The sequence below is a fragment of the Patiria miniata genome, unplaced genomic scaffold, assembly GCF_015706575.1.
Source record: "Patiria miniata isolate m_02_andy unplaced genomic scaffold, ASM1570657v1 HiC_scaffold_3, whole genome shotgun sequence".
Lineage (NCBI taxonomy): Eukaryota > Metazoa > Echinodermata > Asteroidea > Valvatida > Asterinidae > Patiria > Patiria miniata.
The window spans coordinates 32,465,932-32,492,530 of record NW_024037069.1 but is presented as its reverse complement, the minus strand read 5'-3'; the positions used below and the strand labels follow the sequence as shown (position 1 = coordinate 32,492,530).

The 26,599-nt window shown below is 39.9% G+C and overlaps 3 protein-coding genes across 5 annotated transcripts; 2 read left to right on the top strand and 1 right to left on the bottom strand.

The window, feature by feature from the left end:
• Positions 1-921: 921 nt before the first annotated feature.
• Positions 922-9,618, bottom strand: LOC119738435 (RNA 3'-terminal phosphate cyclase-like). Of its 2 annotated transcripts, none has more exons than XM_038213331.1 (12): positions 9,552-9,618; positions 8,875-8,950; positions 8,294-8,394; positions 7,464-7,607; positions 6,663-6,786; positions 5,927-5,985; positions 5,634-5,775; positions 4,573-4,691; positions 3,417-3,475; positions 2,341-2,435; positions 1,698-1,802; positions 922-1,167 (listed from the first exon to the last, which is right to left on the bottom strand). In XM_038213331.1, exons 2-12 carry the CDS (start codon positions 8,932-8,934, stop codon positions 1,081-1,083), a joined length of 1,095 nt encoding a protein of 364 aa, XP_038069259.1. In that variant the 5' UTR covers positions 8,935-8,950; positions 9,552-9,618; the 3' UTR covers positions 922-1,080. The 2 variants fall into 2 exon arrangements, with proteins under 2 accessions (XP_038069259.1, XP_038069258.1); XM_038213330.1 differs by having other exon boundaries at positions 9,390-9,565.
• Positions 9,619-10,361: 743 nt separating this feature from the next.
• Positions 10,362-21,682, top strand: LOC119737795 (lipoamide acyltransferase component of branched-chain alpha-keto acid dehydrogenase complex, mitochondrial-like). Of its 2 annotated transcripts, none has more exons than XM_038212409.1 (11): positions 10,362-10,509; positions 11,264-11,408; positions 11,510-11,585; positions 12,180-12,367; positions 13,549-13,682; positions 14,488-14,599; positions 15,531-15,838; positions 16,386-16,463; positions 16,867-17,058; positions 18,451-18,522; positions 19,313-21,682. In XM_038212409.1, exons 1-11 carry the CDS (start codon positions 10,441-10,443, stop codon positions 19,478-19,480), a joined length of 1,542 nt encoding a protein of 513 aa, XP_038068337.1. In that variant the 5' UTR covers positions 10,362-10,440; the 3' UTR covers positions 19,481-21,682. The 2 variants fall into 2 exon arrangements, with proteins under 2 accessions (XP_038068337.1, XP_038068336.1); XM_038212408.1 differs by having other exon boundaries at positions 15,528-15,838.
• A 798-nt stretch (positions 21,683-22,480) lies between these two features.
• LOC119737794 (putative defense protein Hdd11-like) lies at positions 22,481-26,105 on the top strand. The gene is made up of 6 exons (XM_038212406.1): positions 22,481-22,731; positions 23,403-23,551; positions 24,134-24,225; positions 24,769-24,884; positions 25,242-25,280; positions 25,689-26,105. The coding sequence occupies exons 1-6, from the start codon at positions 22,530-22,532 to the stop codon at positions 25,778-25,780; spliced, it is 690 nt and encodes a 229-aa protein (XP_038068334.1). The 5' UTR covers positions 22,481-22,529; the 3' UTR covers positions 25,781-26,105.
• The last annotated feature ends 494 nt before the right edge of the window (positions 26,106-26,599 follow it).

Below are 26,599 nucleotides of genomic sequence, written 5' to 3'. Positions count from 1 at the left end.
TACTATTTATTTTCTCTCTTTCTGACCACTGACATATTTCAAAATGCAAATCTTACACAAACAATTACATCTCTCCTCCAAAAAAATCATATAATTTCTTACTGGTGTCCTACTTGTGGTGAAAGAGAACCGGGTAAACTATATAAAATTGCACAAAGAAATCACGTCTTATTTCGAGCAATAAAGTATTCATGCTGTAAATTATTGTTTTTAATTTGAAGCTTTTTAAAATACTTAACGGGTAAAGCATACTTTAAATTAAGTTGTTCCCTTTTTTTAAAATAAAAGGTTTATAAATAAATTGTAAAGTGAAATGAAAAGAAAACCTCTTAAATTTGCTTTTATTTTGTGACAAGGTTTTATTTGAGACTTTTGTTGTTCTTGGGGTAAATATGACCTCTTTGTACAAACTCAAGCCACTTAGATTTTCCTCAAAATAAAAAAGTGTACTAATTTCAGTAGTTGAAATGAAACAGGAAATCTCAGTACATTTCCTAAAGAGGTTTCCTGAATAAAACGAGCTTTAAAAGCCAAAACTATAAATATTCCTCAGACGTTAATAACTCTAAGAGTAAAACACACATAGTACTACAAAGCAGAATGGTTTTCACCATCAAAAATCCAATTTTAATGCAGCCTCAAAAACTACTTCATTTTGCAAAAATAAATTCTCTATTTTCTGCCATTTGTACCTGCTACCAAAGGCATATTCTGAGCTGTGAAAATAAAATTACACTTATTACTTTTGTGTCCTGTCACCACAAATTGGGCTTAAAATCGGATTTTTTAAGAATTGAGATATTTGCATAACTGGATTCAGAACAAGAGCTTTCCAATGGATTAGGCTTGGAGGGGGGGGGGACCCAAATTTTGTTTAAAAAAAATTTATGACCGCAGAAACAACTTGGATTTTTTTTGGGGGGGGGGCGGACTAATTTGACGTTGGTGGTGCCACTTAACCCCTATTATACTACTCGAAAATAGGTCGTTCTATACCTATTCAAATCTTTTTTTGGCAACGTTTAATTTTTTTCTTCAAGAATATTTCATTTCATCATTGTTTGTGAGACATCTGACCTTTTATCTCTGTAGTCCAATGCCCTCGCATTCTATTATACTCCTCTCAGAATCGCCTTCACCAAAGACTTTTTGGACATTGAATTTCGCCTATAAAGAAAATCAAAATTACACATCGTTAAAAAAAACCCAACTATTAAAATGCACCGAGTCAGTTTCCCTTTGTGGTTGATTTGAAAATTTGTAAATAAAAGGACGTATCCTCTTTTGAGTGATCTGCGCTTGCTATTTCCCAGGTTTGCAGCATTGCTAATGTTGTTAGCATCGTGACTTTGCGCAAGATCCCTGGCTACGTGGCATATTGGGTTTATGGCTACGTGGCATATTGGGTTTATGGCTTCTGACTAGCGTCCTTGAACTAAGACATTGACAAAATGGGGAACCGCCAACAAAGGGCTGGATAGCTCAGTTGGTAGAGCACCGGAACGGTAATCTGGAGGTTGCAGGTTCAAACCCGCTTTAGTCAATTTCTTTGCTCAACCTTGAAATTATCTCAACGTCAGAATATCAGGTCCGACTCAACCCAGCAGGCCTAACAGCTATCCAGCCCCAACTACTCCAGCCTGTTTTTAGATATACTTTACAAGTTTTTACTTTTTTCATTCATCTATGTGGCTTACCTTGGTTAGTTTCTCAGTGACGTGAATTGCTGTTTTTGTATGCAGCGTCAGTGGTCCTGACAACACTCTAGAGGTCCCACTGGCTAAGGCCATGAAAATAATCAACTGAAAGGCAAATAATAAAAGACGGTGAACACTTTGATAAACAGACCCTTTCCTGTTAAAAACGAAACTTCCAAGAATAATCTTTTTAAGAACCAAACCGAAGAATGATTGAACTGTCCAGGTTTCCAATACAGACCTTTATCATGCTGCCACCATTGCAGTCCTGTTCCCTGTATCCAATAACAATACTGAATGATACCGTTTATTGTGCTAAAAGGAACCAGACTATTTTTCCTTCCAGCCTCACTTTGGTTACGTTGATTTGAATAGGAAAAAATCAAGATGACCGCGACATGATAATGGTCTATTTAGAACCAGCTTTCTTCAATCTGAGCCCTTTCTACTAAGAAAAGTGACTGTAGACTTTGGCTCATCTTTGGTGATTCTGTTTTTATTTTTATTTGCAACTCAGTTTGTCACATTTGACATTTTATAGTTTGATTTATATCTGGTCTTTAAAAAATACTGATTGGTTTGTTAAAAAAAAAACCACTTGCAAGAGACTTCACTTCGCTCTTACGAAACATCTTTTACCTACCTGGTCTTGTAAGTACTCATCCACGCATCCTCCATGATCCAGATTCCTCAGGAGCATCTCAGCAGCTTCCTTGCCAACTTGCTCAGCCGGTACACCTAAAGGATGCAAATGAAGATGAGAAGTTTTAACTCTAATCCTAAACCTCCCACCTCCTTAAAAATCCACTCTTGCGGATTCAGGAACCTACTTCAACCAAGCCACTAACACCCATTTCAGACTGGCAAACTAAGTGTTGGACCAAACAAAATTATTTAAAGATTTGAATTAAAAGTATGGTGTTTGAAACAATTAGGAGTATCTACATGTGAAAGATTGACTGTTGCAGTCTTTAACGACTTTGGATTCTAGTCAATGAAAAATTAGTACACTAACTTTGCCTTTCTGAAACCAAATTGTAATTGGGTCATTTGGAGTCGCTCCAAATAATAAATAATAATAACGGGTTCTTATATAGCGCTTTTAACTAAGATCAAAGCGTTTTACATTATTATCACCCCTGGTCATTTGGCCAATTAAACATTCCAAATACCATCTCAGCTCCCTGGGGAGTATACAGCTCCATGCAGCCTGTTAGGTGCAAGGAAGCTAATTCAATCACAATAACCATCTGCCCTCACAGGTACCCATTTACTCCTGGGTGGAAAGAAGCAATGAGTGACAAAGTGCCTTGCCCAAGGGCACACACACAATGACCCCCGGCTGGACTCGAACCAACAACCTGCAGCTTTATCCACAGACCACGAATCCAATGCCCTTAACCACGAGGCCACAGCACTCCAAAAATGCATTTTGGTTCGGCGTGACTCTGCCTTGCAAGTCCGAAACAAGTACATGTATAAGACTTCACATGGGGTTTCATACCCCTTGAGAGCTTTGAGAACAAAGAATTTGCAGTCGGCTTTCTCACACAGTGATGGATCTTGGAAGACACAGGAAGGTTCCAAGCAAAACTGCTGAGGGCATTAGGGTTTCATGTCAATTGACTCCTTGCAGGGACTGTAGAGGCCGCTGTTTATCTGCCCGGTGGAAATTTTAAAGGACACAGACTTGAGTCGTCAATGGTGGCCCATACTAACCTTTCTTTCCTAAGGTAGATCCAGCCAGTTTGCAACCAGTACTTGTATCAGCAACCACTCTATAGACAAAAACAACAACTTGGAAGTGTTTTGTACTGTCAAGGAAAAGCAACTTACTCCACATGTAAAATGGAGAAAAAAACCCACAAAAACAAAACAAGGGAAACTGTGTTAAGAGTTGGATAGGGCTGTCCCGAATATAAGGAATACTAGAAACTTTGATCATCAATCGAATATTCGAATAGTTTTTGTCGGTCTGAATATTCGAAAACTAAAAAAAACTAGACATACACACACGTGACTGTGATATTATTTTATCGTAAGGTTGCGGTGGTTTATTGTCAGGTGCCACTTTTTTTGTCGATGGTAACTCTTTTTTGTTGATGGCGGTTCATTGTTCACATTCTTTTTGCAGGTTAAAGCCCTTATACAGTAATAAAATGATGCAAAACACCCCAGAGCCCCATAATTGATCGCGGCACGCAAATTTTAAAAGGCACACTCTTTGTGCAACTTTCTACCGGTGCAGCACGCACTTGCAGCTGGCAGTTTAGAATATTCGGTCAAGCACAGTTTTGAGTAATCGTATACTAAATTATTAAAAAAAGGAAAGCCCTACAGTTGGAAGCATAGAAAAAATTTACAAGATAGCATTTTTATTAAAGACATTCGAGGTTAATTTACCCTCCATAGAATAAATATTGTTCACCATCACTCTAACAATTCTAATTCAGTTCATTGTCATTTTTGGTTGATGCATGAACTCTCCCTCAAAAAATTGACGATAGCGACCATTAGAAATGATGCAGGTATTAAGAAACAGGTTTACAGCTCAGAAATTTAATATTAGGTTTTGCCCTTGTAACCGACGTATTTTTATAAACACTATATACTCATACCCGAGTGATTGTGAGAAAAAATTCACAAACTACTCGGGTGGGACTCGAACCCACGACCTCCTGCTTACTAGTGCAGACGTCTTCCCACTCGGCCATCCATGTTGCCAGAGTCGGCTGGTTGGTTTGAAAAAACAAATACTGAATTACATCATCCCTACACAAACACTGCTGACATAACACCTCTTGAAATAACTACACAAAAAAGATGATGTAAATGAAAACTTGATCTTTTCAATGGTCCCTTATGAATTACTCACATGATACCGCATCCATTGCCAACAGCTGAAGCCTCTTGCACGGCCTTGACGTGTACAGGAATACTGGGAAATCTGCTGCTTATTATGCTGCTCGCTGTGTCGGCCATGCTTTTAGCAATCTAGAACGGGTACAGGAAAAGTAAGAAGTACTGCAACACAGACTTCCTTTCGTTTTTCTTTGAAATATTTCCCAAACACCATGTCAAGAGTCACACAATGACAAAGAAAAGTGGAAAGTACTGCAACACAGATTTCCTTTCATTTTTCTTTATAGTATTTCCCCAAAAAACATGTCAAGAGTCACTCAAAGTGTGGGCTACAAATTAGTACAGAAGAAGTGACAAAAGTCATAGTGACTGAATGCATCTTTCTTATGAATTATGAAAGAATATGGGTACAAGGGAAAACAATTTTGGGGAGGGAGTTCCATAGACAGTATGACGGAAAAACTTGACAAATACATGTACCTCGTACAGAGCGTGCCAAAAGAGTGCAACATTCAGAAAACAATAACTAAAACTGCTTAATGTTTTTTTCTTCAGTGAAATTATATATATTACGTTAAAGCCTGACTATTTCTCAATCCACTCCTTTTTACCCCATTCCATTTGGGTCCCTAGATCCAGAAATATAATCAAGTAAAAGGGTGTACATTTTATTTGGGTCACTCTCACCTGTGATGTCACCAACTGCAACATGCCTAATGCTTAACCCAGATTCAGCATGTCCAGGTGAGAGTGGCCAAATAAAATCTACACCCTTTCACTTAACTGATTGTATTTCTGGATCTAGGGACCCAAATGGAATGGGGTAAAAAGTGGATTGAGAAATAGTCAGGCTATAACGTAATATATAATTTCACTGAAGAAAAAACATTGAACAATTTTAATTATTTGTTTTCTGAATGTTGCCCTTTTTTGGCACGCTCTGTAGTACTTCCTTCAGAAACTTAGGCCATTAATCCTAGAATTCATTTCTGTTTGAACCCCAAAATGCAGTCGTTACGGCCTTTCATTTATTTCAATGGCCTATTGAAAAGTCTAAAGTTTCAAACGATCTACCTTGACAGGCAAGACTCCAGCGACAAACGCTCGACCTTCAATCTTTGTGACTTGGCCTACATCGGTGATGTCCACAGGTTGAAGGCACTGGATGGGGGTTGTACGGACTTGGATCTCTCCACCACCCTTAGGGTAGTAACCCCTAGGACAAAACAAAGAAATAAATTAGAAAGAAATTAAGAAACAAGGAAAGAAAGAAAGAAATAAGTCATATTCCTGTCTCATCACAGATTAAATTAGATAAGATTTAAGTTTGTCTCAAAAGTCATGAAGAGAAAAAAAATTACCCCTACCTTCTTTTCACATCACATTCAAATTGGACTCCAAATCGTTCGATCATTGGCTGGAAAACCTACACAGAAAAAAAAAACAGAAAAGGTGTTTGTTTAACTTTAAATGGAACAAAACTACTAGGGAGTAAAGATGCCCCATTAGGGGGTGGGGCCAGGAGAGGGGTGGAGAAAGAGATGGCATTATGTCATACGCCTCACAGTTTCTTAAAACAAGAACTTTGATCTGAGCACTTGAACCTCAAATCACCATTGTCTCAATATTCATTATTATTTTCAAAAGCAAAGAGAATAGTTTCTGCTTTGTTCCCTTTCCATGGTAGCTTACCATGATGTAATGATCAAGAGGAGGAGCCATGTCAGTATCTGTGCCACCCCTCATGACAACATGGACTAGTCCATTGCCTAACCAGGTGCATGGTAGAACTAACTGTAGGATAAGGCACACACTCCTGTAGAGGGGTGAGGAGGGAGGGGAGGGACCACTTTTTTATTTGAATTTTGTTTTTTTCATTTGCACCATCCACCTAACTTCACTCAAATGTCAACACAATATTTTGCCTTGTCAGCTAGATAATCAAAAAGTATTATAATGTTTGTGATAATTTACCTAAGGTATTTTTTTTTTTGGGGGGGGCGAAACAGGAGCAAAATGGATCAGTCTATTTATCTATAGTTCTGACAAGATGCTTTTATTTGAGTGAAGTCATCTGGATGTTGTTGATGCTCGTCTTCTTACTAGCGTTGTGTAGTCAATCTGAGGTGCCATTTCAGCGTTAGTGCCCCCTTTAAGAGTGACCTGGGTGAGTCCAGCAGCAAACAGCATACAAGGCATGGACACCTGCATCAATAGGACTACACTCCTACACATCAGACAAAGCAAACCATTGGTGGGTAAAAAGAAATTAATTTCTCCGACATTTTATCAACTGTGCTTGGTTAAACATTTTGGGGGCATTATAATTCCATTCATCTTGTATTTCTTGTGTTAGCAAGATCTTGTTTTTACAATTTTGGAGGAGCTTTGTTTTTATCGGTATGCTGCATAGTTTGTTTGCCAATACGAGCATGGAGATGCAGCTACAGACAAAAGCAAAGATACACTATTTGTTTCGAAAGGTAAGAATTTTTAATTTTGATTTTCTTTGCTTGTTGGCTTGTCTGCTTGTTTGATTTATTAGGGGAGATTTTGCATAATATTCATGATTACTTACAATCTTCCAAAAAAGAGAGGAAATTTAGTCGTTAACTTCAGGTGTCCCTAGTTAGTTAAAAAAAGAGACTTTTTTTTGGAGGAATGGGAAGGGGGAATATCTCAACATTTTTGGAAAGATTGTGAAGTATTAACAATTCTCCAAAGTTGTTCTGTATTAAAAAGGGGGGAATGCTGAATGAATATTTTGTGTCATTAAAAAAGGAGAAATACTGAATGAACATTCTTTGGCTGTCGATGCCGTTTGTCAGTTACTGAAATATGGCAAGTTTAAGAAATAGAACAATAAACACAGCGACTGGGTGTTTTTAATCTACTGTCGCTTACCCTGCAGTCTTTGTGTCGGCCACGTATCTGCCTGCTTTAATCTTTGACGGGATGAAAGTGATCTCTGTGGATCCTACCGATCCTCCTATCAGCTCACCGGAGCAGAGATCTCGGACCAGCTGGAGGCCGCTCAAATGCTGGGGTCTGTTCCAGATTCAAAACAATAAGACGAGGCTTGCTAAATCGAGTTGAAACCAAATGTTCGACAGCTGGTTAGCTGGTCAGTCTCAGCCGAACAGCTTCATTTGGTGAGACTTAGTTTGAAAGGCTGTTTCCGAATCACACGGCTACGACCGGAATTAACATGTGCACCTATAGACCTCTATCATGCTGCCACCATTGCAGGCATGTTCCCTGTATCCAATAACAGTGCTAAATGATAATGTTTTTTGTGCAAAAAGGAACCAGACTATTTTTCCTTCCAGCCTCGCTTTGGTTACTTTGATTTGAATGGGAAAAAAATCAAGATGGCCGCAACATGACAATGGTCTATGGAAGGCGCTGGCTAGCGGCTGCAGCTACTTGCCATAGACTTGTGTGTTATTGCTAGCCATAGCCACGTGATTCGGACACGGCTACAGTCTCAGTTTAGTAACACAGTCTGTCAGTCAGTGGCTCAGTCAGACAGAGTAAAGTATAGGTTGACCATTTTGGCCATAAAAATGCCACTTCCCAAATTTAGTTCCTGCTCAGTGCAGTTATCTGAAGGGCATTTATAAAGTACATAATGATAACATTTGAATACAAGGATAAGTAAGATCTGCTGTGATTGGCTCAAAGTTAACTCTGTCACCAAGAGAGATTGACCAATGAAGGAGGAGCTTGTTTACCTTAGTCCCGGCTTGCTCCTCCCAGCCCTGACTTTCTGCACTGTGATTGGTTGACAGGTCAGGCAACTCAAAGCTGATGCAATCCGCAAAATCTGCCCGCCCTAAACATGTAAATGAAACATAAAACATGGAATACAATGAATATGGCTCTACATACAATTAGGCCAATTAAAAAAATTAAACCAGTTTCTCACCCCTGCCTGCTTCCTTTTCCCTGCCCATCTCCTTTTTTGTTTTTAAATTAAACATTTACAATTTATTTTGTCTTTTCACTTGTCTCCAGCTAAACAAATTTATGCAAGCTCAAAATCAGATGCTCAGATGCACAACATGACCCTACCAAGGTCAAGTGTGGGAAAACGCTGAGCATACCCTCTAAATTGGAGAATTTTGTTAGAGTAAGAAAAGTTGGCTTGACTTTATACTAAACATGTTTTTCAGCTTTCAGGAGCTTATTCTCATGACAGGTGAAGCCAGATGTTGATTGTGTTAGGGGTGGGTGGAGAATACCGGAATATAGAGGGGGGTAACCCTGCAGCTTCCCAGCCCACTAGCCGCTAGCAAGTATCGCAGAGACTTACTCCTTCCATGACACTTCCATCAATGATGATCTTAGATGCTGCTGCAGCTGCCGATGCCATCTTTCTAAAAAGAAACCTGAAACATAAATTAAAAAAAGAAAATTAATTATGATTAACATAACTTGGGACCCGAGGCCTATGTCACTACTAGTAGTAGTACACTAAGGCCAAGTAAAAAAAACAAAGAGTTGATTGTCCCCACCCGCATCCTTTTTTGAAGCTGCATCTTTTTTTTCTTTATTTTCTTTTTTCTCGTCTCAAAAAGCTAACTTTTTCTTGTATTTTGCTTTAATAAAATACATGTTTAAAAATTTTGACTCTAGTAGTAGGATAGCTAATCAATTTTAAGGCTGGCGGTCATTTTTAACCTAAACCATCTTGCAAAAAAAATTAAAATATAGGCCTAAACAATAAAAAGGCCCTCATGCATCCTCCTCTTTTTGAAAAAAAAAAAAAAAACCGGACGATCAACTGTTTTGTTCTCCCCTTGTCCTATTTTTGTGTACAATTTTTACCTTTGCAACCTTCCTATAACAAAACTGCCAAACAGTTTTAGAGATTCAAGTTAACAAGTATAATCATGGAGAAATAGACATCTGTTCCTTCCTGTAATCACAACTGAACAGGGCGTTGTGTACAAGTACCAGCAGAAGAAGAAGCAGAAGCAGACGGCTTACTCAAGCTTGACATCGATCACAGTCAGAAAAGTTGAAGCGCGCCGCCACGTGTGGGCTCCCAAATAAATCGAATTCCATCTAGAATACATAGAGTACAGGGTGAAATGAACGTATGGATGCTGCTAGATGACAAATTTTAACGGCGAGATGTGCATATCTGTTACACATGGGGTATTCTACTTGGTAGATTTCCCTAGCCCTCTGAATCAGAATTATTTAATTTAAGATAAGGAAAAAAAGTTCTTTGAAAAAATGCAGATCATTTCCTTGGTTGTTTAATAAAGTGGACTGCATAGAAATAAAGAAATAGGTTCGGTGCATGATTATGTCGATGAAAACATCTATTCATTTTGCAGACCATTTTCATTGGTTGCTATTGTGATACCATTTAGCATACAAGACTCAAGAACCATTGAGTTTTAAAACCGTATACGACAATGTCAAAAGTTCCCTGATGTCCGCACTCGCATTTTGGGATGAAAGACCCCTCTTACTTAACCATCTTATCCTTCCTCCTATAGGCTAATACACTACACCCACATGAGTTTAATTGGGCTCTTCCTAGTGGTAATAGACCTATCGCCGTTTGCGAGTTATAGCCACGCCCCTAAGTTTCGCTTGTCTCAGATTTTACGCGTTCCGCATCCATTTGTATATCATGTAACTGGACAATAATTTACAAGCTGCGTTGACGCGATTCTATAATGCAATTCTACCGCGATAAATTTAGCCGTTTATTCTAGGCTAAGTGGGCGGGGCAGGGGTGTGATTTGTTGCCCTATAACGGACACCGTACCATCATCCTGTTCTGCATGGATTTTGGAGAAGAGACGAACGCCGGCTAACCCGGCTTTTTGCCCATGTAAACTCTGTGCACAGTTGTCCGTGCATGATGGCGAGTTTTATCCGACAAGTTTGGATCCGTTCATCACCATTACAGCGCTGTATACGTAATTATGTAAGAACCTGTGCATCAGCCATTGTATTTAGTCGTATTCGTATTCAGTTATGTATCTGACTTACGCTTTCATTTGCTGTACTGTAGCAACATTAAACAATAATCTGGAAAGTGCAAGTGATAAACTGCAATTGACAAGTCGCCCCAAACGTGTTTGTACATTCCTTGTGCATGTGTGATCTGGTACCATGAATAAAAAAGTCGCCCCATGCACTAGAGCGTCCGGTGGACGGTGGACCATCATGACCATAGAGTGATAGGACCAATATTTTTTATACAAAATATTTAAAGAGAGTAAACTGGTAAAGCAAGAATTTCAGATTAAAATCAAATTAAAAATTATTCCACAATTTCAGTTTGTGAAATTGTGTGGTGCCTGGTGGCATTTTACGGATGGGGTGGATGGGGATGAGTTGGGATGGAGGCAGGGGGGGGGGGTAGTCATGAGGAATCCAGAAATAGTAGGTTCCCAGTCAAGTCACATATCCTTCAAATGTAATGATTCACTTACTGAATTATTATGGTAGGCCTACATCATAGTCATACATGGCAATTATTGATAAAAACATCCCCCATTACGTACCCTGATAACATTGTCCTTTTGCGCTCCCCTCCCATTTTTGTATGTACCGCTACAAGTACAATGATGTACTGTTGCCCCCCTCTCCCTCCTTTAGAAATGTTTGCCCCATTGCCCATTTCAAATAGCAACAGCCAACAAACATGATTTCGTTTCTTTCTCTTCAACACCCAGAGATGTACAACACGCCACATCAGTGTCTGCAGCTCAGTGCGATATCATCATCAGTTGACATCTTCTGATAAATGGCAACTTGCAAGGTTTCACAGACCATGGTTAGACCAACCAGGCCTGGTCAGGCAACTGAGAACGTCCTCTGGTACAGAAAAATTTCTCTGCTCTTATTATAAATATTTCAGAGCTTAAAATTTGACCCAATGCGTAACTCTTCTATTTTTAAATGTGTTTGATCCTTTGCAGTTTTACATGGAGATGTAATGCAGTTCAAGTTATCAGATATTGGGGAAGGCATAGCGGAGGTCGTTGTCAAAGAGTGGTAAGATTTAAATATTCAGTGATAAAAGCTTGAAGGTAATGGTGCCTGAAATGCTGCCTACAAGTAACTTTGGTCCCAGCAAATAGTAACGATTGAGCTGAATTCATCCCAGCTCAAGAGTACTTATTAGCTAAGTAATTGTTTTACAGTGTACACACTTTGGCAAGATTACCATATGCGAATTTCACTAATTTTCCTCTGTATTGACTAACAAGCCCCTAGATAGCAATTTCATGTCATCAAAGTCATTTTGAGCAGTGAGAAAATACAAGCATTTTCTTAGAAAACACTTAGAATTTTTCAGTCCACTCTCATAGGGTTTATACACAGAGTGTTTAGTGAACTTCGTATATGGAAATCTTTCCCATACTTTGAGAAATTACTTGAAGTTGTTTTTTTTTAATTTCTAAACCTTAACACTAACTCCATCAGTGTACAGCCCCTCCCTGTTTCTCCCTGTACCACCCCATCCAAGGGAAATAGAAATATTCTCAGTCGTTTCATGCTACTGAAACCGGAGATAAATGCCGGCCTGATGGGCCACATTGGCTCGTGACAGACTTAACTCTTTTTTTTTTACTTTGTTGTGGACAGGTACGTTAAAGAGGGCGACACCGTGGCCCAGTTTGATAGTATATGCGAGGTACAGAGCGATAAGGCTTCTGTTACAATAACAAGCAGATATGACGGTGTCATAAAAAAGATCCATTATGAAGTGGACGACATTGCACGTGTGGGGACCCCGCTTGTGGACATACAAGTAGAATCTGGATCAAGCCAAGGTAATATAAACATTGCAGTGTTGTAGCTGAGTCCATCAAAAGGACTTGTGATTTACTTCTGACTGGACTTCTGATGTACTTGTGACTGGACTTGTGACTGGAATTGTGATTTACTTGTGACTGGACTTGTGATTCACTTGTGACTGGACTTGTGACTGGACTTGTGATTTGGTTGTGACTGGACTTGTGATGGACTTGTGAGTGGACTTGTGATTTACTTGTGACTGGACTTGTGATGGACTTGTGATTGGACTTGTGATTTACTTGTGACTGGACTTGTGATGGACTTGTGATTTGCTTGTGACTGAACTTGAGATGGACTTGTGACTGGACTTGTGATTAACTTGTGACTGGATTTTGTGATTTACTTGTGACTGGACTTGTGATGGACTTGTGACTGGACTTGTGATTTACTTGTGACTGGACTTGAGATGGACTTGTGACTGGACTTGTGACTGGACTTGTGATTTACTTATGACTAGAATTGTGATTTACTTGTGACTGGACTTGTGATTTACTTGTGACTGGACTTGTGATTTACTTATGACTGGAATCGTGATTTACTTGTGATGGACTTGTGATTTACTTGTGACTGGACTTGTGATTTACTTGTGACTGGACTTGTGATTTACTTGTGACTGGACTTGTGATTTACTTGTGACTGGATTTGTGATTTTCATGTGACTGGACTTGTAATTTTCTTGTGACTGGGCTTGTGATTTACTTGTGACTGGACTTGTGATTTACTTATGACTAGAATTGTGATTTACTTGTGACTGGACTTGTGATTTACTTGTGACTGGACTTGTGATTTACTTATGACTGGAATCGTGATTTACTTGTGATGGACTTGTGATTTACTTGTGACTGGACTTGTGATTTACTTGTGACTGGACTTGTGATTTACTTGTGACTGGACTTGTGATTTACTTGTGACTGGATTTGTGATTTTCATGTGACTGGACTTGTAATTTTCTTGTGACTGGGCTTGTGATTTACTTGTGACTGGACTTGTGATTTAGTTTTGACTGGACTTGTGATTTTCATGTGACTGGACTTGTGATCAACCTGTGATGGAATTGTGACTGGACTTGTGATGGACTTCTGACTGGACTTGTGATTTATTTGTGACTGGACATGTGATTAATACTTAACGGTTGTTGGTATATTTATATTTGTAGACATGGAGCAGGCAGCGGAGAGTGACAGTGACACTGACGCAACCCAGGCCACAGGGGAAGCCACACACGATGAGAAGCGATACGTCAAGGTGCTGGCCACACCGGCCGTCAAGAGACTGGCAATGGAGAACAATGTAAGTGTACATCACGTATCTGTGTACCAATCAACAGAAAGAATCGCAAGTCACCAGAGCCACTTTAGAGAAATTGGCTTTTAACAGGATCTTACACCACGGAAGTTAATAGAAATCGTCAACTTTGTCACCCACTTGACATCTGTAAACATTAAAATATGGGTCATTCTATACATTTTGGGTCCATTTTTTCCTGTCCCTGTTACATCTGACATTTATATCATTTTATAATTCTGATGCACTCCTTAATGCAGTCGTCCTCCAAGAGTGTCTATGAATAGCAAATTACATACCCCCCAAAAAAAAACATTGTTGAAGTTATTCTTAAGGATACTTGAATGGCAAATTACAAAGTGCAAAGGTAACAGGGACAGGAAAAAGGTCACACTTGGGACCTGAAATTTATAGAATGGCCCATATCAAAATGAGGAGCAAATTATGCGCTCCTACTGCATGTGAGAAACTAAGAAGTCAAAATTGTCTTGAAGACTCATTTAGTTGGGTCCAGTCACGATTTTATTCAGATATTACAAGGCAATGTATTGCCCCAGTGTCCAACTGTAGAGGGCGCTATGCAGGTTATTCGTGAGAGCGAAGTAAAAACCCCGGTTTTGTCTGCAGCTTCGGCTTCATATGTGGAAACACACTCAATTTTGGCCTCGTATCATTGGGGTACATGTCTTAAAACCCTCTGAAGCCGAAACTGATGTTGACGCCAGGATTTCAAAACACCTGTGGCAAGAGACTGGCAATATTTGGATTGTTTTGCAAGGTTTCTCTCTGATGTTTTTTCTTTTGCATACAGATTTCTCTCGCTGATGTTGTTGGGACAGGCAAAGATGGAAGAGTACTGAAAGAGGATATGTTGCGATACATTGACATGAGACAAAGTGGAGCAACAACAACAACAATATCAGGTACTTAACCATTTTAATTAACTACCTTAAACGAATTCAAACAATGCACCAAAGCCCGGCGCACACATTCCCGATTTTACCGCTTTCCAGGATCACCCCTTCACCAGCACGTTTTTTTCACCGTTGCGGTTCGACCTTACGTTACCCGCACACATGCCCGATTCCGTCCCATAATTGGTCACATGATGATCAGTCACATGATGAACAGTCCAGTCACATGATGACAACCATGTGATTTCCTTCATGAATCTGATTTGTAACATAAATATTGCACCCGGTGAAATCAGATCCGGTAAAAATTGGATCCGTAAATATCAAACAGATCGGTCCGAATTTTCAGGGCACACCTCTGTACGATGGCCCGATGATCTGGTGAACCAGTCAAATGGGAAAGGTGTGCCGTGCTTTGCACCTTCAGTGCAGCTACGACGTGGTCAAACCGAACGCATGCAGATGTGCCTTAGGCAGCCACCATACAGCCCATGTCTTATCACGGAGCACAGCCAGATCGAAAGTGTTGATTTTTGCGGAGGGAGGAAAACTGGAGAACTCATTGAAAAAACCCTCATGGCACAGGAGAGAATCAACGAACAACTCTACTCACATGTGACCTAGTCTGGGAGTTGAACCCTGGCCACATTGGTGAGAGGCGAGTGCTTTACGCATTGCGCCACTCATGCCACCCTGTACATAGTATTAAAATCCCCAGCAATTGATCAAAGGATTGGCCTCTTTAAAGTTAAACTTCCAATGAAGAAACAAAAGACCCAGAAGTTTAAACAGCAAGATTTACTAACGAACCTCATGTATAGAAGAAGATGAAGCAATAACTCAACTATTAAAAAGCCTGCAGAATTTTTGATATTTTTTTTTGCATTAGTTATTTTTGGGAAGTGCCAACTTTAATGTGAATATTTTTTGGTTACAGCAGCCCCACCCAAACCTCCTCCGCCCACACCCCAGGCCCCTCCCTCCCTTCCCCCCACCCCGCCACCCATCGCCCCACCAGTCCCCCCACCCAGACCCCTGGAGCCGGTCGTGGTTGGCCAGGATCGGACGGAGCCCATCCGAGGCATCAAGAAGGCCATGGTGAAGACGATGACGGCGGCCAATCAGATTCCTCATTTTGGTTACTGTGACGAGATTGACGTGTCGTCTCTGATGCAGCTCCGGGGGGTACTCAAGGAGGCTGCCGGGCACAGGGGTGTTAAATTCTCACTCATGCCCATGTTCATCAAGGTAAGAGATAACAAAATCAGTTGCAAAACTGGAGGGGGAGGGGCCTGGGAGGGGGGGGGGGGGGGAGACACACAGGCATCCGCTCAAGGGCTTCCCAACATGCTCCCACTTGCTCAGAAATTTAAGAAGAAATCAACATTTTCATAAGATGGAATCTGGCGTCAGGGTGATGTAAGTTTAATATCTGGTTTTGCCCTTCACCATCGTATTTTATAAACATTGTAAACTCGGTGTTGTCCCGAGCGATTGTGAGAAAAAAAATTCACGAACTACCTGGGTGGGACTCGGGATCATAGGTTCGAGTCCAAACCGAGAGAAATTTGTGAATTTTTTTTCTCACAATCACTCGGGACAGCACTATGTATACAATGTTAATAAAATACGTCGGTTGAGGGCAAAACCCACTATTACAAAACAAACTTCAGCTTGATTGGACAGAACATTTTATGATATTGATGCTTATAACGTTCCATGCTTTTGCTTGATTTGCACATTTTTGCTTGATTTAAAAATTTTGAAAATAAATGCTACTTTTTTTCTTTTGCAGGCTGCCTCCATGGCGCTCAACTATTTCCCAATGCTCAATGCTTCAGTTGACGCAGAGTGTGAGAACCTAACCTACAAGGTAAGTCATTTCAATGGCTCATTAAAGGCACATTGAATCATTGATATAATTACACAGAAAACGAAACTACAGATTTAATGAGAACAAAAGTTTCTCAAAGTGCAGAACGGACTAGTACAAATACCTTGTGAAAATATTTGGCCTGAAAGTAGTGTCATTGTTAGAAAAAAAAATCATCGGAGGTGGTTTTAAAAAAGTGTGCCCACCGGCACACATTTTTTTACTGAACAGATAATTTATTCAGTTGAAAAATCTACTTTCTTTCTTTGTATTTACATTTTATCTTAATATTGAATAAGATCTCTTAGAACGGTATTCTTACATCACAGAGTTTGTGCCTAAAGCAAACTTGATCATTTCAATTCCTCTAGATAAAATATATATTGATCGTTTTCTCATCTAGGCTAGTCACAACATCGGCTTTGCCATGGACACGCCGCAGGGTCTCCTAGTGCCCAACATTAAGAACGTTCAAGCCAGGACGGTGTTTGAGATAGCCCAGGAGCTGAGCCGACTCATTTCCCTGGGTTACGAGGGCAAGCTGGGGTCGGATGACCTCACGGGGGTCACCTTCACTCTGTCCAATATTGGAACGGTAAGTATGACATATGAGACTGATGTATTTAGAATAATTGCTCGGTGCAGGAACTTTAGATATATGGCCTACTCGCAATAGAACACGTGGTCAAGGGCATCGCCAGACCAAATTTAATTGGGGGGGGGGGGGGAACGGATTGTGAAAATGCATTTACCAACAAACCCCTCCTTGCAGAATGGTAGCCAGGAATTTTGGCCTGGGGCCGATTTCACGAAACGTTAAGACGTGCCTTAAGAAGGGTAACTCGTCTTAACTCACGACTCGTCCTAGGATCGATTTCTCTAAACTTCGCACATCGCACGAGAAGTTTCAACGCATTTCTTTTCAACGACTGTTTTGTCAAGATGTAAGTGCAAACATTGAACCGTCATCAAATTGGTACTTTTGATGTGTCTTGCTTTAAGAGTTGAGTGAAATCGGTCTTAGGATGCGTCTTAGTTAAGATCGATCTTAGAGCAGGCCTCGTCTTAAGTCCTAAGATGAGTCGCAAGAAAAGACGAGTTTTGTGAAATTGGACCCTGGTCATCCAGCCAGCACAAAATTTATAAATGGGGGAGGGGGTGGTTGTGTTGGTAAAATGGGGGTGGGGGTATAATTTGAGTGTTGTTCAAAGCCAACGAGGTTAAATACTATCAATAGGTGGCACCATTCACTACGACATATATGTTGACAAACACACGACTATGCTAGCAGGACAATGATTTTGCTGACAGAAACCAAATATTGGGGTTGTGATATCCCTAAACCCCAGCCTTGCAAATGGTACATGTTTTGTGAGTTGGAAAGGGACACTGAGGTGAAGCTGAGGGGGGGGGGGGGGGGGGGGGGTTGGCAGCGGAATGCAGAACCCATGAACCATTCACAACAGACAATAATTGTTAAGTTATATCGTCTTCTTTTAATGTCCTTCTTGAGTCTGTGAAAATTAATGAAAAGGTCACTTTTAAGTACTTTTTTTATTTGATACCCCTACACATTATTTAGTCTGAAGCTTAATGATGCGGTGGCTGAGATGAATGTCTTCATACACTGACACTCTTAATGTCACTCTGCATGAAATAACTGTTTGAAATTTGAACAACGGTTCCCTCCCCCAACACACTCACACATATACCCTGTCCTCCCTCATTATCGTTCAAATAAGTGACCAGCAGCAATAATATCTGACCCTTTCAATCCTCAAAATTCCACTCAGCAGATAACCTGCCCCAGGGGTTTTCAGAATTAGCTGCTCACACTCCAACAGGTGTTTGACATCTGGTTTTAAATTCCACCTGTCACTCAAGCTGGCAGTCTTCTGATTGGCTACTCTATACCCCAGGCTATTATCATTGATACAGTGCCACCTGAGGATTGGTTGTAACTATTTGTTTTGTGGTTTTTCTACAGATTGGTGGAACTTACGCCAAGCCTGTCTTGATGCCTGGGACGGTGGCCATCGGAGCAATAGGGAAAGTTCAGGTAAGAGAGAAATGAAACTAAAACCACCTTTTTTCATTGATTTTTCAAACAAGCTTTAAGACAAAAGTGAGGTTCAAGAGCTTATAAAATTACATTGATGAAGGTCAAAATCAATTAGTAATCTGACAAAATTGATTTATTCATTTAACAACTATTTTTAAAGGTTAACATTGAGCGAAACAATGTTTTTCGTTTTGCCCTTTTAAGAACAATACAAGGTAAAACAGAAAATACAATTATTCATAAAAAACTACTATTAACCCTACCCCCCTAGGGTGATTTACTAGGAACCTTCCTCATCCTTGCAAATCCCAACACCATATGGTAAACTGTACACATGAACAGTTGGACTATTTATTTGTGGTATGCTAGCCCCATTTAAAGCATTTCAGTTTACTAGTGCAGTACTCATCCTAACAGATTCCAACAAGCCCTGCTGTTGGAGTTTGACTGAATGGGGATTGTTAAAAAAGAAATGTTGAACAATCCAATAAAACATCAAAAGCAAACTTTGGTCACAAGTAAATTACAGGTCCAGTAACAAGAAACAGAGAGGAACAATAACATAGGAATGCCCTTGACATATTCCATTAGAACAGCTTATGAGTTGACTTGGGACTGGGTGACTTTTGACGGACTAGTGTTATGGACTTGTGATGGACTTGTGATAGACTTGTGACGGACTTGGGATGAACCTGTGATGGACTTACACAACTTGCGATCTATTGTAAACTCCTGTCTATGACATTGCCTCCATTCCTATTTTTTGGCCAATTTCATGTTCTGACAGGCCGTGCCACGTTTCGACGAGGACGACCGAGTCTACAAAGCCTACATCATGAACGTCAGCTGGTCAGCTGACCACAGGGTCATCGACGGCGCCACCATGGCCCGATTCTCCAACATCTGGAAATCCTACCTAGAGGAACCGGCCACTATGACCCTTGACCTCAAGTGACCCAGCCCCAGTGAAATTTGACCTCTTGCTATTTAACCCCTCGAAACTTTGAAAACGGCTTCGGATGTGTCGTTTTCACACCACCCTGTTTGTAAACGGAGTACAGTGTACAAATGTTCCCTTTCCCCATTATTTCTCCTGTATCTTTCAATATCCACAAGAAGGATTTAGACTTTGGAGGATTTTGTAGGATTTTTGTAGGTTTCAGGAAGGCACATACCAGCCACTATTACTTCATATTGAACTTGATGCCCCTTGAAAAAAAAATGTAACATATATGGTGAAAATGGGTGATTTGGGTGAGCAAAATTTACCTAGGGACATAAGGGTAACGTTTATTAAAATCTGGTTATGGGATACCCCATGTGTAGTGACAGAGATTTGGGTCTTTAGGTCAATGGTTTGTAAAGTATGTAAAAATTGAATGGGTTACTTATTGCAATCCAACTGGCTTGAGTGTAACTCGGCATTTTATTTGTGTGTTTTTGATACACTTTGAACTTCAGAATCACGTATTTCAAACTTGCCTCTCCATATATAAATATATATGGAGATAATACACCATTATATATATGATACACCAAATGGTGTATTTTCAGGCGGGGATCAGTAACCCCCCCAACCAAAAAAGCCCCAAAACTAAAACAATTATAGTAATAATAATTACCTTTATGTCCGCCTGTCCACAACAATCGGACATAAACAAAATCTGACGGACCTGACCCCTTCTCCTGCAAAATTCCTGGATCCGCCCCTGATTATTTTCATTTTTTGTTCCAATTACATTTTTAGTTTGACTTGTGATCCCGTCTCGTTTTTTACCCTAGTTCATACTTCAGGCGAAAGCAAAAGCAAATCAAAATTGTGACGTCAACAATACGTTCAGAGTGCATCCACCATTGTTGACGACATGAACTTTGCTTCGCACTTGCTTTCGCGTGGAGTATGAACCGGGCTTAAAGCTTTGCAAAAACTGGAAGCCTTGCCTTCCATTGTTGATAACTTTGTGATTTCCTCATCCAGAAATGTTCGTGAGATGGATATTTGAACTTGTAATTAATGACTGAAACCACAACCGTACATCCTGTGAGTTGTGAAGGAACTGTCTCAGTTTCTGGTGTCAACTGACACATGTTTGGACGCGGCGAAATGCCACACGAATCCTATTGTTTTATTTTTGTGCTATTTATTGTCATTCAAATGAGTATTTCATTGTTTTGTTACCATTCTAATTATGTGAAAAAAAGCATATGCCATGCTCTTCAAATAACCAATTTTTAATGTGTACGTTTTGTTTAACCGAACAAAAACCCTAAACTTTATTTCGATTCGGGCATCCGCAACCCACTAAGAAAGGGTTTTGCGCACAAATAACCTGCCCTGCGAAAGCCGACTTATCGTCTACCAGCCAAAATTTGGAAGTTTGTGAAGAATTAATGCAACAACTAACCGTCGGTGGATTTTTTTTGTTCATTGTCGCATTCAAAAGTGAATTACTTTTATATTGCTAAGAAAATAGCAATTTGAAAAAAAATCTGGATTTTTTTTAGGTGAAACTCTGGAATATATCTTGAAGCAATATTGTAGCTGCGAGATGTACGTGCGTGTAATCACATTGAAGCCTAAGTGTCATTTCATTCTGCTCTGCAAAACCACTTTTCACTGAAATAACTCCACACTGGTGTCGAGTTCCAACAAAGTTGATTTAAAAACATACTTCTATACACGGAATAGTTTATGTCTGAAAGAATGCCACTAGTCAAACTAATAACTTTTTAAAGTATATTTTTTTCACGTCAATGGCGAAGCTTATTTCCCTTCAACCGAAAAGCGGTGAAGAGAAATACATCATTAGTTTTGGGTGGATTTGTTTTGTTATTTTGTTATTTTTGTTTTTTAAGTACATTGCATTGTGAAGTATTTGTGTTTACATCTCGCCATGTATACCACCAATTTCTTTCTTAATCCTTTTTAATATTTGTTTTTGAGTTTTGCGTGTACTTTAAACCCAAACATGTAGTTGGTCAAATTTGTTTGATAGCCCCTGTGGAAGATTTTCCCGCCAAAAGATTCATAGATTATTCCCTGCTCTAGTATGTAACCTCATTGAAAAACCACATTGTAAGGAAGTAAATGAAATGTGAATAATGTAATCGATTAGTAATTTCAATAAATTCTAGAAGCATTAAACTTACACTCCGTCAGTCTGTGTCCACTGTTATTTTGTTTCTTCATAATTCAATCAGTTAATTTATTGAGGAAACTATTCTTGAACGATACAATGCAGTCTGCACTCTAGTTAGACTTCCACACCCCCTCCCGGAGCTTTACGGCATGGAGAAAACATGAACAAAACTTTTTAGTCATTTGCGCCCCTAGAGCTGCTGAAATATGACTTCAAATGTACAATTTTAATGACTAAACAAATTTGACACAACTTTGTACGTCTTCACCGCCATAATATATCCTGACCAATTCGAACCACTGCCCTGCCCCGCCCCGATGTGTAGCTTCTATTTCATATTTTGACCTCATCCAATACAAAAATCCACAACCGCTTTAGGCGTAGTGTAAGTATGATTGAAAGTGTCATCTCTTGACCTTATTGTGCCATTTGTTATTATGTTAGTGTAGCACAAACTGGAGAGTTTTGTTTCAAGTTCCGGGATAATAAATACAGGCAACACTTTATAACAAGTAGGCTGTCGTATCTTCAGAGAGTATCGAATGAAGGCTTTCGATACTATAGAGGCACTGCATTTGCTGAAAATTTGTGAACTTTTGGTGTTGGGACAAGTTACCGTCTGTCAAAAGTTCGTACAATTTCAAGCCACGCTTTCACCTTTTGGCCAGTTTAGACTAGCTGCAACTGGAACTTATTCGAAACAAGAAACACTCGACAGTCGACATAAGCTACTTCGCTGAAATTTGTGACAGGAGTTTCGGTCTTTTTAAAGTCGATTTGAACATCCTCAAGTTTAAAGTCACCCTTTTCTCATTTTGGACCATAGACCAGCGCCATTTCTCTGTTTCTAAGATAAAATCAAGAATGGATAACGCGGTTGTAATGATGCTACTGTTTCTTCTGCCGAGGTTTTCCCTGCCCTACCCGTCCGGTCCACCTGTGGCCATCCAGCGCGTCTGCCGCGACATGGACCCCGTGGGTCACCGGCCGCGCACGGCTAGCGGACAGGCACCGTACACCATCCAGATCAGTAGGTACAACTACGGACCAAATCAACCTGTTCATGGTGAGTCTCAACCGTTCCGTCATTTTTTTTTGGTGTTACCAATGATGATTACAACTATTGCAATATGAAGAAATGTTAGTATTTGAATAGCTTAGTCACTTTTTGGGACCGATGAAAATCAAACCACTAGGCCCTAATATTACTTTTCCTCAAACTTTGGAACCCTTTTTATATGCATCGTGTATACCCGAATAATTTTTGAATGTATTTTGTACACGATAATTTTATCCAGCCAAATAAAGTAATGTTTCCCTGGTACAGAGGAGCAGTTGAAGTAATGTATCCTGCTCAAGGACACAGAAAAGTAAGACATCTAAGTCACAAACAATGACGACTGACACAAGAAACGATGTGGACATATAAAACTGTATAGAAACAAGGGCGCGAATCCAGAGAGGTTACTGCTGGTGATTCTTACAAGTGAAAAATTGCCTTATTTAAAATAATTCCGGTCACTGCTGGAAAGGGGGAGCAGCAACGCCCCCCTGCACCCCCGGATCCGCCACTTAGCTCAAAACATCGTTGTAGTTGTATAGCTCCGATAACAATCATTAGAGGAATATTTAAAAGTCAGCGAGTCAAAAAACCAGCTTCCCGACTGCAGGTGCTGTAAAACAAAATTTGAATTTTTTGATGGTTCTGATTGTCTTTCTTTTGGACCAAATCAACAGTGACAGTCAGAGCCAACAGAGGCGTCTCCTTCCAAGGTTTCTTCCTCCAGGCCCGTCGCCAGGCAACGGGACGAGACATCACCGAGGCACTGGGGGAATTCACCTCCATCTCCAGCGGCACCAAATTCGTCACGTGTGTCACTCCCGCGGTGAGTTAACCCTGGGGTGAAACCAGGCCAAGGGTGGGTGCGTGAATGCAGGGGGGGGGGGGGGGGGGGTCGGCCCCCAAAAGGTGATTTTGTAAGAAGTTGTGAATGTTGGGTTAAGATTCTCAAGTGGTCCGGGAAATCGACAGTTTTTGGTAAGGGACAGACGGTTACATTGGGCCCAGTCAATACCCATTCTAAAAAAGAAATGCAGGATATTTTTTTTTGGGGGGGGGAGCACTTAGGGACCCTTGTTGTATTCTGAAATGGGCACAAAAAAGCCACTCTTTTTGTCTTCTCCAAACTCTGAGCTGAGAAGGGGTGGGAGAGATCTCGAGCGCGGGGGGGGGGGGGGTGCTCCAAAGGGCCCCTCCCCTTAGGTACGTCACTGGATTAAGTTTTCTAAAAAATAATATTAAACGTCTTCATTTTTAAATGACTACTAGTGGTGTTTTGAAGCCGGTCGGTATCTGCAGATCTCAGATTTCTCCATCGCTTGTATGGGCTTACTCCGTAGAGCTGTTTACAGCTTTATCGGCTTACTCCATAAAAATAATTCAGAGCAGGCTACCTATTTCTCATCAGAGCGCATGGGGCCACAACGGTGACACACCAAAGACTGCAGTGACAGCGACGTGGGCCTCACCAACAACAGACCAAGGACCAATCATATTCAGGTATATTTCTTATTCCTTACATATTTTCAAACGGGTTCACAATGGACCAATTATGAAACAGGAATTGACTGAAGGCCCCTAGGAGCTAGCCCCGCCCACTGAGAACTACGGACCACTATTGTATAGTTAGTCATCCGAAGCATCTTAATCAGTTAACAGTATAAACGCCAACTACATGAATCGGCTGAAGGCTCAAAATAGAGCCCGTCCATCGTCAATCAATCATAGCTTTAACTGATTTACTCATACTGTGTACGCATACTACATGTATACTATACTTAACCTTGTAAGCAGCTATAAATTACTCAGTTTTTTATGACGCTTTCTGCAACATCGTCAACTTGATCTGGAAACAAAAAATCAGCTTTCAACAGGTATACAAAATCAGTGATCACGTGAGTAGTAAAAGAGAAGTCTAGGAACCATGTGTTCAAGGAAACATAGGAATCTTTGCGTTATGAGGCCGTCCTCTTTGCCTCGAAATCTCACTGACAAAAAGGAGACGTGTTACATCAATCTAACAATCTAAACTCATTATTTCAGAGCAACAATAGTCAAAGGACCAGCCAGTGAGTTTTGGACCAACGTGGAATCGCCGGCCATGTTCTTCTCGTCCCGTCCTAGGGAGTTCGGGCAAGAGTCAACAACTACCCCTGCAGGTAAGACAGACATCATCCAGACAACAATCCAAAACAGACTCCACCCCGCCCTTCGTCAGACAAACACACACTCGCTAGACAAACAGACATAGACCTACGCCAGACAGACAGAACTTCGCCAGACAGTCCCTCACAAGACAAACAGACATCTGTTGAAATAATTGTAAGCGTTAGAAGAATCATATAGTTTCGTCAAAACATTATTCAACTCTCAAACTTTAGCGTCTGGAGATTGAAATCAACAGTCAAGCCCTACATCACTTTGTGAACACTTTTTAATATCGTTCTTTAATGAAAGTGTTTTATTTTAGTTAAAGATAGCGTTTAAAAAGTTGAACATGCGCTTTTTTTTCACAGCGTCAACGCAAGGACGAATATGCCTGGGCAGATCAAATTGTAAGTGCTCTCATTTATTGATTTTTTTTTCATTTTTTGTTTTAATCAAATGCAACTTAATATTGCAGAATTATCAACAAACTCGAAACAATAAATATTTCGTTCAAAGAATAGACGAGTTTTAAAGAAGAATTAACAACGGGCATAAGTGTTCTTTTATAGGTGAGTATTTAAAAAGAATAACTTCTCAGAAAATAACAGTTCTTTAAATCCTAAAAGCCCATTCGTCAATTGAATAACACAAATGACAACTAACATGTCATATTCTTCAGCGCAGGTGCTTTATTTAACCACGCCCTTTTGATTCGTAATGCAATTAAGACGTCGTCCAACCTGTGCTATAGCCGTAGCCTTGTAATTCGGACACAGCCTTATTTATTGTCACGTGGCTTGTTGTTTTCCCTACAGCTTCCTACTCGTTTAGACCCAGTGTGACTGTGACTACGGTACTCCTCATTATCACGTTATTCCTGCTGACTGTTCTGATGGGATCCATGTAGTCGCCAGTATAGCGCCCTCTACGACAGATGACCTGATTATCTTTATCATACGTCTGTTTTGATTTATTCGTCACACTTTTTCCTCGTCTCTTTTATCATAAGTTCATGCATACAATCACGTACGGTTAAAATTGTTAATATTTCACTGAATAGTTGTTTACTTGTACACAATATTTGACTATTATTTTTGTTCGGGTATTTTTTTAAATATTTTTTACTACGGTAATTAAACTCCTAGATATGGTTATGGCGAAGCTGGTGTCATAATGAAAATGCAATCAATATTTTTTTTCAGTGAGAGCTATATCGTACGGAAGCGTTAAAAAGGGCCATAGTACAAACTAAAGAAATAAATATATTATTAAGTCATAATTATGACATATCTCATAATTACGACTTAGTGATTGTTAAATCATATTTATGACTTATTATTAAGTCACAATTATGATTTATATCGAATAATAATGACTTAATAATAAGTCATTATAACATATAAGTCATAAATATGACTTAATAATAAGTCATAATTATGAGATATAAGTCATGATTATGATTTAACAATTACTAAGTCGTAATTATGAGATATAAGTCATAATTATGACTTAATACTAAGTCATTATTATAAGATATAAGTCATAACAATGACTTATAAGTCATAATTATGAGATATGTCATAATTATGATTTTTTTTAGTTTGTATTATGTCCCTTTAACGCTTCCGTAATATCGCAGCTGCAAGTTTGTCGACCCTATATAGTTCCTTGAACTTTCTGAACATGAGAGCTAATCATGTTGGAGTTCTAGCTGTAGTCACAGGGT

Excerpts from the sequence above, each read along its gene's own strand:
- LOC119738435 (XM_038213331.1), bottom strand. The coding sequence starts at position 8,934 with ATGGCATCGGCAGCTGCAGCAGCATCTAAGATCATCATTGATGGAAGT. Across the intron at positions 5,776-5,926 it reads GAATGTGATGTGAAAAGAAG|GGGTTACTACCCTAAGGGTG; the intron begins GTAGGGGTAATT and ends GTTTTGTCCTAG. Across the intron at positions 1,803-2,340 it reads ATGAGTACTTACAAGACCAG|TTGATTATTTTCATGGCCTT; the intron begins GTAGGTAAAAGA and ends TTTGCCTTTCAG.
- LOC119737795 (XM_038212408.1), top strand. The coding sequence starts at position 10,441 with ATGATGGCGAGTTTTATCCGACAAGTTTGGATCCGTTCATCACCATTA. Across the intron at positions 11,409-11,509 it reads GCAACTGAGAACGTCCTCTG|TTTTACATGGAGATGTAATG; the intron begins GTACAGAAAAAT and ends GATCCTTTGCAG. Across the intron at positions 18,523-19,312 it reads GAGCAATAGGGAAAGTTCAG|GCCGTGCCACGTTTCGACGA; the intron begins GTAAGAGAGAAA and ends ATGTTCTGACAG.
- LOC119737794 (XM_038212406.1), top strand. The coding sequence starts at position 22,530 with ATGGATAACGCGGTTGTAATGATGCTACTGTTTCTTCTGCCGAGGTTT. Across the intron at positions 24,226-24,768 it reads CAAGGACCAATCATATTCAG|AGCAACAATAGTCAAAGGAC; the intron begins GTATATTTCTTA and ends TCATTATTTCAG. Across the intron at positions 25,281-25,688 it reads ATGCCTGGGCAGATCAAATT|CTTCCTACTCGTTTAGACCC; the intron begins GTAAGTGCTCTC and ends TTTTCCCTACAG.